The sequence below is a fragment of the Myotis brandtii genome, unplaced genomic scaffold, assembly GCF_000412655.1.
Source record: "Myotis brandtii unplaced genomic scaffold, ASM41265v1 scaffold728, whole genome shotgun sequence".
NCBI classification, from domain to species: Eukaryota; Metazoa; Chordata; class Mammalia; order Chiroptera; family Vespertilionidae; genus Myotis; species Myotis brandtii.
In genome coordinates this window covers 274,386-286,648 of record NW_005370875.1, presented here as the reverse complement: position 1 = coordinate 286,648, position 12,263 = coordinate 274,386, and the positions used below count along the sequence as shown (strand labels likewise).

Here is a 12,263-nt window from a genome sequence, read left to right as displayed (position 1 = left end):
CCTACATCAACAACCTCATGGCGGACGGGACCTGTCAGGACGCGGCCATCGTGGGCTATAAGGACACGCCCTCCATCTGGGCCGCTGTTCCCGGGAAAGCCTTCGCCAACATCACGGTACTGCGAGGCCTCCACGGTCCGGGTACTGGCCGAGCTTGGACTCTGAGGGAGGGACTTGTGTGGCGGCGGGTGCGGTCTGGGAAGGGCTGCGAAAGGCCGAGACCCGGTCCTTGCCCTGGAAGCGGCGCGAATGGCGGCTGCACGTGAGGGTCCCTCGGCAGCCCCCTAAGTGCTACGCACTTCCGCCTCGTTCAGGGCGGGGCGGGCACGCGCTGCAGTTCCAACCGGGGATTGTGATTGAGAAGGGACTGTGGGACCCTTGGACCCCCGAGCTCCACTTCCGGCCGCCAACTCATGCCCCCTCCACCATTGTTCCCCCTTATGCGGGAGGGAGCGTGGTCGGGGTTCCATGCTGGTCCTCTGTGGGCTCCCTGCCCCTCCCAACTTGGTTGGAAAAGACTGGGCCGCCTCATGTCCCCAACTCCCCTCCCCAAGTCTGCGTGGTGGACTTCAGCATTCCTGTGAGACCAAATCCGGAAGTCCCCTCGCCCTCCCTTCCCGCCATCCTGCGGGGCCTGCAGCAGGGGAACTTTGTGAGAAGTTCTAGGGTAGTATAAGGAATGACCCCTGCTGTCCCCATCACTGCCTCCCGGGTCCACACTGCCCGGAAGTGGGGAGGGGGAGCGGAAGTTCAAATTGGGGGGGAGGGGATTTCCGGGCGGGAGGGGACCGGATGTGGGGATTTGGGGTGTAAGGGGGAGGGGTGGAAAGGTTCCTTGGGGTATCTATACCCGAGAGCTGGCGTGCTGGGTCCATCCCAGGTTCCCTTTTAGAAGTTTTCCAACTTCCCCGGAAAGCCCCCAGGGATCTGCTTCCTCATCTTGGGGCATAGGTACCTGGACCTAAACTCTAGGTTACTTGGAGACCCAGGCGTCCGGGCCCCTAACAACTCCTTCAGAACCTTTGACCAAATAAGGACAAAGTTGCTTCTCCGGCTTTGCCCGCCCCCTCTCTTCCCCTATTAGCTTCTGCTTTTCCTGAAGGAGGGTTCTGAGCATCCAAAAGGCTCCCCACTCCATTCCACTCCACTTTCCTCACTGGCTTTTGGCCCTTTATTTCCTGGGTTTGCTAAGTCTCCAGAGGAATATGCCATCTCTTCATGTTACCATTCTCTGGGTTTGAGGATCCTGATCTTTTTGTGCACTAACTTCCAGAAAGTCCTAAGAGCTTCTCAGCTTTCATAGATGAGTACAAAGCACTTAACACACACACATTTCCTCTCCTGAGAAGTAGGTATGCCCTTGGAGAAGGTGGGAACCTTGGTGTACTAACTTGAGTGCTTGGTTCCCCTTCCAGCCAGCTGAAGTTGGTGTCCTGGTTGGCAAAGACCGGGCAAGTCTGTGCGTGAATGGGCTGACAATCGGGGGCCAGAAATGTTCTGTGATCCGGGACACGCTGCTGCAGGAAGGGGAGTTTAGCATGGATCTTCGTACCAAGAGCACTGGGGGAGCCCCCACCTTCAACGTCACTGTCGCCATGACTGCCAAGAGTGAGTTTTCTGAGTCTTATCTTTCTGTAATCTGTAGCTCCAATATCCCTAATGTACATCCTTCTATGAATCTTTTGGGTTCTTCTGTGTGGTTCCCCAGTATGAAGGAATCAGAGCAGCCTTCTCCCAGCCTGCTGGGTATTTAGGATATTGGATAGTCCCTCCAGTTCTTAGTTCCTCATCTTAAAATATAAAGAAATTGACTATATTACCTCTTCAGTTTTTTCCTACTTGAGCCTTTTCAGATGAGAAACTCCTTTTTGGGAGGAGGCAGACTGTTTTGTTAAAATTTGGAGTTGGCAGGCTCATCCATATCCATTTCTAGCCTGAACAGGAGTCAGGTCTATAAGCCTTTGACCCCTAAATTTTAGTGTTCTGCTTCCAGTCTTTTAGCTTGGACCTCCCCCCCACCCCGCCTTTTTTTTCTTCTTTTTTGAAAAGCCCTATTGTTTCAGGGTGACTGACAGCCTAGCCTGCCTGTGTGTGTGTGGAGGGGTGGGGTTTGGGAGATGAGGTTGGGTTACAGCCCCCAGGGCTGGACAGCTGCTCAACAGCTGGCAGGGGGTAGCATTGTGACACCTGGGTCCTAGCCTCCTCTCTCTTTCCTCCAGCGCTAGTCCTGCTGATGGGCAAAGAAGGTATCCACGGTGGTGTGATCAACAAGAAATGTTATGAAATGGCCAACCACCTGCGGCGTTCCCAGTACTGACCTCGTCTTTCCCTTCCCCCTACCACTCCCCACTGCTTTGGCACTCTCCTTCCCAAACACACACATATACCATTTTTATTTTTTGGGCCATTACCCTATACCCCTTATTGCTGCCAAAACCACATGGGCTGGGGGCCAGGGCTGGGCGGAAGACACCTCCCCCTACCCATACCCCTCCCGTGTGTGGTTGGAAAAAAATTTTTGTTTGTTTTTTTCTGAATAAAAAAGATTCTAACAAGGTGCTGTGTGGTTTTAGCCTGAGTGGAGGGCAGTCATTAGGACATGCCTCCTTTATCCTTGTTTGGGGTTGGGAGCAGGAAGGGTTGAAGCACTACAGAGTCTGGGACTGAGCACCTGCCTCAGGCCTATCTGGCCGCCTGTTTCTAGCCCTAGGTGCAGGTGCTAGTTGAATTAGTGAATAATGGAATAGAGCCATCCAGACCATAGAATGGGTCCCAGCCTGCGGGCAAGGCAGGGACAGTTGAGTCATCCTGTGGGTGGGGCTCCCTCTCTCTGACTCAGAAAATGCTGGGGCTATCCCCATGATTAGGTTAGTCTCTTCCAGAACTCCCTTGCCCCTTTATACCAAAAAAGGGGGCAATTTCCCAAGTGGGTAAGAGGTTCATTTGTGTGAGAATGATCTTCCCCTTCCTTAGTCAACAAAAACAATTTTATTAACCCAGTAATTGAAGACCCAGTCCCTTTGTACCAACCCCTTCAAAAGGATGGGATTGGGTAAGGGAGAAACCCAGGGTAGAAATATCCCCTATTCTTCAACATAGAAGGCTAGAGAAAGGCTGTGCAAAATAGGTAATCAGGGTGGGGGTGACAAGGGTTATTAGACTAGGATGGCAGCTGAGGAGGGTAAGGGAGGAGAGGGTACGGGATCTATTGAAGACTCAGGAAAAACAAGTGGGGCTGGGGCTAGGGAGCCAAAAGAGGTGGGCGTTGTAGGGCTAGAGCCCAGAAGTGGGGTCCGCTCTGAGGCAGGATGGTCCCTTGGTTCCCCTTCCTCATCACCATCTTGTCCCTGAGTTTCTTCCTCCTGCTCCTCATCCCCAGGACCTCGATGGACAGGCTGCTTGCAAATGGGGCAGGTCTTCCGGGTCTGAGTGAGCCAGGGGTCCACACAGCGGCTGTGATAGGCTGCCGAGAGGAATGAAGTGAAACAACATGCCTGCTGGTAGAGTGGGACATGGGCACTGAAACTGAGGGCCTCACCATGTGCACAGGGGAGTACCCTCAGCTTGTCACCATCCACATACTCATCCAGGCAGATGGCACAGACATCGTACTGGTCTCCTGGGGGCGGAAAAAAGGAGTCCTTTTATTCAGGCACTTTGGACCAGGGCCCCTAAGCACTCACTCTGGGAAGCCTGTAGGTAGCTAACCCTTGCAAGTTATTTTCCCTGGTTCTACAAAGCCAGTGGAATAGCTAAGACTGGGACTTGCAGGATAAAGCCAAGGTAGAACACAAGGAACTGAGGTTTAGAAGGGACAAAGAAAAGCAGAGGTAAGAAGGGAAGTGGGTTTTATCTGGGGAGGGGTGTGGGTGGAGATAACCGCAGTGGGAGGGGTGGAGATGAGGGTAGGGCTTCTACTATTGCCTTATTTGGGCATGGAGACTCCTGGGCCGAAAGACCTAGCCCCTCCTCACCTGTTCTCAGAGTAAATCCTGCCCACTCCTTCATTTATGTTCTCTCTTATAATCAAGGTTGGTCCTCATCTTTTCCCCCCAACTACTCCATTAGTCATCTTTACTTCTCATCTGCTCTGTTCCTATCCTGTCTTCATTATATGTGTGGGTAAAAAGAGGAAAGGTGCCTGGCTGGTGTGGCTCAGGTGAGTTGTCAACCCATGAACCAAGAGGTCACTGGTTGGATTTCTGTTCAGGACACATGCCCAGGTTGTGGGTTTGATCCCCAGTAGGGGGGTGCAGGAGGCAGCCAATCTATGTTTCTCAAACCGATGTTTCTATCTCTATCCATCTCCCTCTCTAAAAGAGGAAAGGTGGCATCTCAGGCTGACATCTCCCTGCCATCTTTCTTTGTCCCTTATCTCCTGGGCTCAAACTCCTTCAGAACCACACACTATGGGGAAGGCCTTCTGCTCCCCTATCCCCCTCACCCTTCTGATAGTCATGTGTCGGAATCTGTTTAAGTTGCTCTTTCGTCAGTCGGTTCCGCTGGAGCCGTTTCCGGTGCTGGATACAACGAACTATCTGGGGAAAGGAAGTGGATGGATCAGATCAGCCTTAGGGAACAAAACTGGACAATCCAGTACAAAGCATCCCCATTACTAAACCCCAGAGCCAGTCTGGTTTTAAAGGCCCCAGCTCTCCCCATCATGCTCCCTGAGCTACTCACCATCACTGCTCCCATGGCCAAAACCAGCAGTCCCACAATCCCTGTGAAAGGGATGAGGTAATAACCCAATGGGAAAGTACTGTCCGGGACCAGAAGCACCCGAGCCCTGGGAAAAGGAAGATCAGTATCAGAGGGGCAGGAAAAGCAAAGTGACAAAGGAAGAGAAAAAGTAACGGACTCTGGATAAGGCCCATGGATGGAAAAGGGGTGGAAAGTCAAGAGACAGAAGGGCCTGAGGCTTGGGCTCCAGATTGGCATGAAAGTGCTAAAGAAAGAGTGGGAAAGAGGGACACATCCTACCCCTTCTCGTAGACAAAGAGGGCACGCAGGTACTCGGAGCTCCTCTCCCCAATAAACACAGACGGGATCCAGATCTGTTGCTGGATTTCCTCTGCAGGGATCAGGGCATTCATTACACTGAGGACTCAACCCTCTACTCAAATGCTTTGGTAATCCTAGCATTTGGTTCTTTTGTGCCATCCCACCCAAAGATTGACTTCTTTCCCCTAATTCTCTAGCCCAGTGGTCGGCCCGCACAAAATACGTGTGGGTGCGCACATACAGTGTGATTGAAACTTCGTGGCCCATGCACAGAAGTCGGTATTTTGTGGAAGAGCCACACTCAAGGGGCCAAAGAGCCGTGTGTAGCTTGCGAGCTGCAGTTTGCTGACCACTGCTCTAGCCCATCCACCATCTCTTAAGTCTGAGCTCTACTGAAAACCCAGCCCTTCAGGTCCAACCTTACCACTATTCCACACCATGTTCAGAAGTTCATTGGAATTCACATTGTGTACCACGGCTGCACCATACCCAGCTTTCTGAGCATTCAGGACCTATGGAGACAAGACAGGATAAGGAGCCATTATGGGTCTTATCTCCCTTCATTCCTGGTGCATTTTTTTACCCTCAGATTCCCAGCTCCCACTCCATATTCAGCAACCTTGAGGTCAAAGTTGCAGTCGAATCTTCGAAGCAGTGCAATAAAGACTGACCCGTTGACCGGGGCTGGGGGTGGTGGGGCAATGGGGCTGCAGGCATTGGCTGGGTGAGCCTCCACAAGAAAGCCCTGGAGAAGAGAAGTAAACAGTTGGATTTCACCTCCCTAGGTTCTGCTCTCCATAGGGCCCACCAAGCACACTGGCCCCCACATACATGTTCTCTATCTACTTCCTTCTCATTCCTGGGGTCTGAGCATTCCACCTAAGTCAGAAATCTACCTCTTCTCAGCTTCTTGAATATGAAAATATATCAAACAACATCCTTTTACCAGACCATCCCTTTATCCCTCTCCATGTCCCAGATGAGCTAACCTATACCCCATACTCCAATTCTCTAATTCAAATTCTGCATTCCAGTTTCCCACTGATTGTACATCAACTCTCCACTTATCCATGTCACTTTCTCTCAAGTTCCATTTCACACTCCCCTCTCCAGTACATACTCATACAGAACATACTCCTCTCTGTTAAAAAGAAGCGGCAACACACACAAAATATAAATAAAAAAGAGGCAACAGGGCCCTGACCTGTTGGTTGGAGTGTCATCCCATACACAAAAAAGGTCACAGGTTCCATTCCCAGTCAGGGCACATACTAGGTTTCAGGCTCAATCCCTGGTGTGTATGGGAGGGCAGTGATTGATGTTTCTCTCCCTTCCTCTCTAACATCAATTTAAAAAATGGAGTCACTTGTGCTAAGCCCCATGTCACCAAACTGAGACTTAATACCGAACTTAATTACAGTTTCAGCCACTCCCAGGAATGGAATCATAAGCCATTCTGGAATTACCTGGTCAGCACTAGTGAAGTAATCTGCCTGATAGACCCCCTGCCATTACCGAAAGGTGACCTTGCCAAAAACAACCAGCTCTTTGCTAATGTAACTCCCTTGTCCTGCTCCCTTCTGCCTTAAAAGTCTTTCAATATGTACAATTCTTTGGAGTTACTTTCTATTTGCTACATGGGTTATTGCCCAATTCATAAATCATTGGATAAAGCCAGGAAGGTCTTTAAAATTTACTCGGTAGAATTCTGTGTGTTTTTTAGAATGTGTTTTTATTGATTTTAGAGAGAGAGGAAGGGAGAGGGAGAGACAGAAATATTAATGAGAAACATCATTGATTGGCTGCCTCCTGCACAGCCTTGACCGGGGGATGGAGCCCACAACCGGCATGTGCTCTGACTTGGAATGGAACCTGTGATCTCTCTGCATGGGTCAAGGCTTAACCACTGAGCCACACCTGCCAGGCTAGAATTTTGTTTTTTAACACCTCTCTTTAATTTTCCAATTACCCATCTTACAAACAATTACACTGATATCTATGGCCCAATTTTTGCTGTGTGGGCATCTTTGTGATTAAGTACTACAAAATTTCTTTATCTAATTTAATCCTCACAATAGCCCTGTGAGATAACATCTATTATTATCACATGGTAAAGTAAAACTGAGGCTCAGAGAGATCAACTTGTCCATGATCATATAAACCAATAACTGACCCCAGAGATTCTACTGTAAACACCACTTCTCCCTGCCTTTTATCTTGATCCACTTTCAGTCTCCCTCACAGGGTTCAGATTTCTTAGGGTAGGCTTGGTCTTCTCCCTCTAGATTCTGGATTCCACGCTAGATGTGCTAATGCACTTTCTCACTCAACTCTTCCTACCTCTAGCTTCATCCAAGGGTATGTATGGCTCCTCAATCCCTATCCTGGATGGGAGGTTTAAGGAAACAGAAAAGAGAAAAGAAAATTACCTGAAGTCCCTCCTGGCTCAAGGCAGAACCAAAGAGAGCTGGGAGGTCTGCAAAGTCCATGCTGGTATTGTGGTCCGAGGTCTGCGGACAAAAGATTGCATGTTCCCCTTCAGCCTGCAATCTCTCCCTCAAGCGCCCTTCCCCCAACTACCCCTTTGACTCACCGCTCGAATGAGACCCCGGATGGGGGCCGCTCCCCACAGCACAGTGGCCACAACTACAGGAAGCGAGAAGGCCGCAGAGTGCATGGCAGCGGGAAGGGAGAGGCTGAGGCCCCGGCGCCCTGGTAGCAGGAGCAGAAGCGGAGTTCTGCGCCCTCTCCGCCCCTCCAGGATCCCAGGGGTCCAACCACCCCCAGGTTCCACTTCCCAGCTACATGGAGATACGGGGAAGGAACCCCGGCTCGGGGAATGAAATATCCAAACCGTTTAGTGGACCTAGGAGGGAGACACTAAATGTAGCCTTCCCTAGTATGAGGATAAAACGGGGAAAGGAGAGGGAGGTAAACACCGGTGACAGAAAAACTTCTGGGAGGGTGGGGGCGCTCAAAGAGGTGGGACTTCCGGCCAGGTGGGCCGTCTTCCTAGGTCCTGGAAAAGGGTTTCCGGTAAAGAAAGTCAGGCCGCTTCCAGCATTGGACGCTCAAGATGAAGGACTTCCGGTCCTAAAAGGCCGGTTAAAAGAAAGGTTAGAGGTGGAGGGAGTGCCTGTGGAGATGAAGGAAGCACTGAAGTTCCAGAAGACGACCTAGTCGTTCCCCTTTTACAGCCCGAATCCTGGAGCTGACCAGTTTACAAACCTCTCTTCCCTGTGGCCGCTGCCGCTGTCGCGGTACCTTCAGGTCTCGCGAGAGACCTCATCACAGTTCCCTCCCACCTGCTGAAACTTGCTGTATCTATCGCGAGATACCGCCTAACTCTGGCTAGCCTAGTTTACCCGATCTCGCGAGATCTTCAACACCCTCTCTATTTTCCCGCGATTCCAACTTGGTAAAAATTGCGCCTATGCTCTGACTTCCGAAATCAGCCACACCCCTTCGCAGTACATCTTTGGGCTCCTCCTTAAGCTCCGCCTTACTCCCGGCCACCTTTGCGCTGCGCGCCTGCGCCATCATCCCCGTGGTTCTGGACCCCGAGCCGCCGGCCTGTGCGCGCGCGCCCTCGCCCCTGTTGCGCGTGGTGTCACCTTGGGCGCGAGCGGGGCCGCGCGTGCACGGGACCGGGTGTCCAGGGCTATCGAGTAGCGATGGCGGCGACGGCGAGTCCCGGGGCCGGCGGGATGGACGGGAAACCCCGTACGTCCCCTAAGTCGGTCAAGTTCCTGTTTGGGGGCCTGGCTGGGTAAGCGCAGGCCCTAGGGATGGTAAAGAGGAGGAAGGGACGGGTGCAAGTAACCGGGCCCAGTTCATCTTGGGGTCTGTTGCAGTGTACTGAGCCGGCACGGGGTCAGCGCCGTCCTCAGTGTTCTTCGAGGTTCTTGATGGGATACCAGGATATTTTTACCCATTGCAGGGCCCTTACTAGGCTGCATGCGGGGTCCTTGCACGGCTCCCGCTGGGCGGCCACCTGAATTTCTCAACCCATTGCTTGGCTCTGCCAGGTTTATGGAGTTCCAGGTCATTGCATGGCTCTTGCCGGTCCTGAATACCCATGCATGCAGTCCCAAGTCACTGCTTGACCCCCTTGGAGTTGCATGGAGCACTTTTCATTGCATGCTGGATCATTGGACTGTTAGACCCATTGCTCCTGATACACGCATAGACTTATACTCATGTCCAACGACCTCCTGAACATTTAGTCAATCGAATGGCAGGCCCTGCCCCTTGTGACTTGTTGCCAGGCACCAGTAGGCACTGGTAGATCTGGGACACTTTGACTCTACCCCTGTCTTCCCCCAGGATGGGAGCTACCGTTTTTGTACAACCCCTGGACCTGGTGAAGAATCGGATGCAGCTGAGCGGGGAAGGAGCCAAAACGCGAGAGTACAAAACCAGCTTCCATGCCCTTACCAGTATCCTTAAGGCAGAAGGGCTGCGGGGCATTTACACCGGGTATTGAGGCCACAGGATGGGGATTAGGGTGCGGGTTGGCAGCTCCAGACCTTGGCCTAATAGACTGACCCCTTCACTCCCCAGGCTGTCAGCTGGCCTACTGCGCCAGGCCACTTACACCACCACTCGCCTTGGCATCTATACTGTGCTGTTTGAACGCCTGACTGGGGCTGATGGTACACCTCCCGGCTTTCTGCTGAAGGCCCTGATTGGCATGACTGCAGGTGCAACTGGTGCCTTTGTGGGAACACCAGCTGAGGTGGCTCTTATTCGCATGACCGCCGATGGCCGGTGAGTTCCAGGTCTGAGCCCGCCTCCAGCTCCATTCCTTGGAATCTAGAATTAAGGACTAACTTCTTATCTTCGATCTAAAGCAGAGCATTCACCTGTTCTGGACACCCTTTTTTTGTTCCTGTGGGACAGGATGGTCTGTCCTGAGCTTGGCCTCTCCCTGCCTTCCCACCAGGCTTCCACCTGACCAACGCCGTGGCTACAAAAATGTGTTTAATGCCCTGGTTCGAATCGCTCGGGAGGAGGGGGTCCCCACACTATGGAGGGTGAGTGAAGGGGCTGGAGACCTGAGGGGTGGGGTCAGGTCCCAGGCATTTCTGAATCCTCTTCCACTCCCCACCCAGGGCTGCATCCCTACCATGGCTCGGGCGGTCGTCGTCAATGCTGCCCAGCTCGCCTCTTACTCCCAATCCAAGCAGTTCTTACTGGACTCAGGTGAGACCTAGAGCTGGGCCCTTAGCTCCCAGCCTGGCCTGAGCCGGGCTCTAGCTGACTGCCACTCCCTGCTCCACCTCCCCCAGGTTACTTCTCTGACAACATCTTGTGCCACTTCTGTGCCAGCATGATCAGTGGCCTGGTCACTACTGCTGCCTCCATGCCCGTGGACATTGTCAAGACCCGGTGAGTCTGCAGACCTGGGCCTGGAGAAGGAAGGGAGGGCCCCCGTTAGGTCTCTCATGCCCCTACCTCCTCTCCTTCAGGATCCAGAACATGCGAATGATTGACGGGAAGCCGGAATACAAAAACGGCCTGGTGAGGAAACAGGGCTGGGGGCTTGGGCTGGAGGATTGGATGTCCTGGGAAAACAGTGAGGGTCGCTGGGTATGAGGGCCAGGGCCCCAGAGGCCAGGTCCTAGCCCCAGTGTCCTGCCCACCTGCCTGTCTAGGATGTGCTGGCAAAGGTCGTTCGCTACGAGGGCTTCTTCAGCCTGTGGAAGGGATTTACACCGTACTATGCCCGCTTGGGCCCCCACACCGTCCTCACCTTCATCTTCTTGGAGCAGATGAACAAGGCCTACAAGCGTCTTTTCCTCAGTGGCTGAGGCAGGCGAGGGGCCTGGAGCCAGTGTGCTGGGCTCCCACTCGCCTGCTGCTCCTACAGTCAGTGTGCCCCTGGGGGGCTGGACTGCTGCCCTGGGCCCCTCTATTTATTTTCCCTCCACAGTGTGGTTCCTTCCTCTGCGGTAAAGGAGTTTGGTCTGCCCTCCCCCTGCTCCAGCTCACCCTGCTTGTCCTGATCTTCATGACCTCTCTGTCCCTGGCTGTGCCTTGGGGGAAGCTGAGAAACTCCCTGAGAATGTCCAGCCTCCTCTGGGTGTGAGTTTCACGTCACCTAGGACAGCAGAAGATCCCCCTTCTCAGTAGCGAAACCAAGGCAGAGCTGAGGGACTAGAGAGCGAGGGAGCTGTCAGGATGGTCGGAGGGTCTGCAGTGAGAGGACATAATCAATAAATTGGATTTCCTCCACTTCCCTGAGGACATTGTAATTGGATTGATAACACTACCCCCAAATTTGAAGAGTTGTGAGGGCTGGAGGAGGGGGGAGACTGGACAAAGAAGTGATGCCCCTGGAGAACATCAACTGGAATTTTTAAGAAAAACGATGAAAGAAAAAGCACCTGCTGGTTTTATGAAAGTGCGATGTAAATCAGTCTCACTGTGGCAGCTGACTGGGTGAGGAGAACCAAAACCCAAGCACTGTGTCTTGCTTCCCAGCCACTCGGCCAAGAATGTGACAGATGCACAAGTCAGCACAAGTCAGCTCATGTAATCCCCGGGAAAGCCTCGGGTCTGGTGACTGCTTCTGTGGCCTAAAGAGGGAGGGAATAAAGAGTATGAGAAGAGAAGGCTGACTTGTGTGTTGGGGGGAGGGTGGGGGGGGGGGGGGAGCACAGGAGCCAGACTCCCAAAGCCTGGAGTTTGAGGAACCCGAGACTTGATCTGGGCACTAGGTTGGGGAGAGTGACTGCCTTGTCTGCGTGACTCCCAGACCCTGGCCTCTAGGAGCCCCCAAAGCTCTTGGGGCATAAAAGGGTATGAGAAGGTCAGCTGGAAGGAGGGTTGGGCAGTATGAGGTCTGAAGGCTTGTGAGCCAGGCCAGGGGACAGGCAGGCAGCAGGTGGGAACTGTCCTCTTGGCAGAGCCTCTTGATAGAAGTGGAGCTCAGCATCCTGGCATCGTGCTGGGCCCTCCCACCTCTGCCTGTCTTTAGCTGCTCCATGTACATGCTGGCCTGCGCCTTGTGGCCACTTTGAGACACTTGGGGTCTGAGTCTTATACTTAAGGAATTCCAAGTCCAGAGGGGAAGATAGCACAGGAGCAGTTCGGGTTGCTGGGAGTGTAGCAATAGGCTGGTCTGGGTAACTTGGAGCACCCGGCTTTGCTTGGGGGAGGAGAGACCTGTGCACTGTAGCAGACTGACTGGGGAAGTGGGGCGAGGCAGTTCTGGCTGACATGACAGCAAAGGCTTAGAGGGGAAAGGGCGGGGA

The 12,263-nt window shown here is 53.0% G+C and overlaps 3 protein-coding genes across 3 annotated transcripts; 2 read left to right on the top strand and 1 right to left on the bottom strand.

Moving 5' to 3' along the window:
- Nucleotides 1-6: 6 nt before the first annotated feature.
- PFN1 (profilin 1) lies at nt 7-2,555 on the top strand. The gene is made up of 3 exons (XM_005882590.2): nt 7-116; nt 1,416-1,608; nt 2,220-2,555. Exons 1-3 carry the CDS (start codon nt 18-20, stop codon nt 2,315-2,317), a joined length of 390 nt encoding a protein of 129 aa, XP_005882652.2. The 5' UTR covers nt 7-17; the 3' UTR covers nt 2,318-2,555.
- Nucleotides 2,556-2,969: 414 nt separating this feature from the next.
- On the bottom strand, nt 2,970-8,421 carry RNF167 (ring finger protein 167). Its single transcript, XM_014530242.1, has 10 exons — nt 8,233-8,421; nt 7,598-8,097; nt 7,434-7,514; nt 5,624-5,749; nt 5,429-5,516; nt 4,984-5,074; nt 4,684-4,789; nt 4,445-4,538; nt 3,539-3,619; nt 2,970-3,463 (listed from the first exon to the last, which is right to left on the bottom strand). The coding sequence occupies exons 2-10, from the start codon at nt 7,679-7,681 to the stop codon at nt 3,156-3,158; spliced, it is 1,059 nt and encodes a 352-aa protein (XP_014385728.1). The 5' UTR covers nt 7,682-8,097; nt 8,233-8,421; the 3' UTR covers nt 2,970-3,155.
- A 101-nt stretch (nt 8,422-8,522) lies between these two features.
- Nucleotides 8,523-11,621, top strand: SLC25A11 (solute carrier family 25 (mitochondrial carrier; oxoglutarate carrier), member 11). The gene is made up of 8 exons (XM_005882561.2): nt 8,523-8,773; nt 9,331-9,483; nt 9,568-9,774; nt 9,950-10,040; nt 10,119-10,209; nt 10,296-10,395; nt 10,476-10,527; nt 10,662-11,621. The coding sequence occupies exons 1-8, from the start codon at nt 8,679-8,681 to the stop codon at nt 10,815-10,817; spliced, it is 945 nt and encodes a 314-aa protein (XP_005882623.1). The 5' UTR covers nt 8,523-8,678; the 3' UTR covers nt 10,818-11,621.
- Nucleotides 11,622-12,263: the final 642 nt, after the last annotated feature.

Coding starts and splice junctions, on each gene's coding strand:
- PFN1 (XM_005882590.2), top strand. CDS start 18: ATGGCGGACGGGACCTGTCAGGACGCGGCCATCGTGGGCTATAAGGAC. Junction 117..1,415: donor AAGCCTTCGCCAACATCACG/GTACTGCGAGGC, acceptor TTCCCCTTCCAG/CCAGCTGAAGTTGGTGTCCT. Junction 1,609..2,219: donor TGTCGCCATGACTGCCAAGA/GTGAGTTTTCTG, acceptor TCTTTCCTCCAG/CGCTAGTCCTGCTGATGGGC.
- RNF167 (XM_014530242.1), bottom strand. CDS start 7,681: ATGCACTCTGCGGCCTTCTCGCTTCCTGTAGTTGTGGCCACTGTGCTG. Junction 4,790..4,983: donor CTCTTTGTCTACGAGAAGGG/GTAGGATGTGTC, acceptor TCCTTTTCCCAG/GGCTCGGGTGCTTCTGGTCC. Junction 3,620..4,444: donor GACACATGACTATCAGAAGG/GTGAGGGGGATA, acceptor TTCCGCCCCCAG/GAGACCAGTACGATGTCTGT.
- SLC25A11 (XM_005882561.2), top strand. CDS start 8,679: ATGGCGGCGACGGCGAGTCCCGGGGCCGGCGGGATGGACGGGAAACCC. Junction 9,775..9,949: donor CGCATGACCGCCGATGGCCG/GTGAGTTCCAGG, acceptor CCTTCCCACCAG/GCTTCCACCTGACCAACGCC. Junction 10,528..10,661: donor CGGAATACAAAAACGGCCTG/GTGAGGAAACAG, acceptor CTGCCTGTCTAG/GATGTGCTGGCAAAGGTCGT.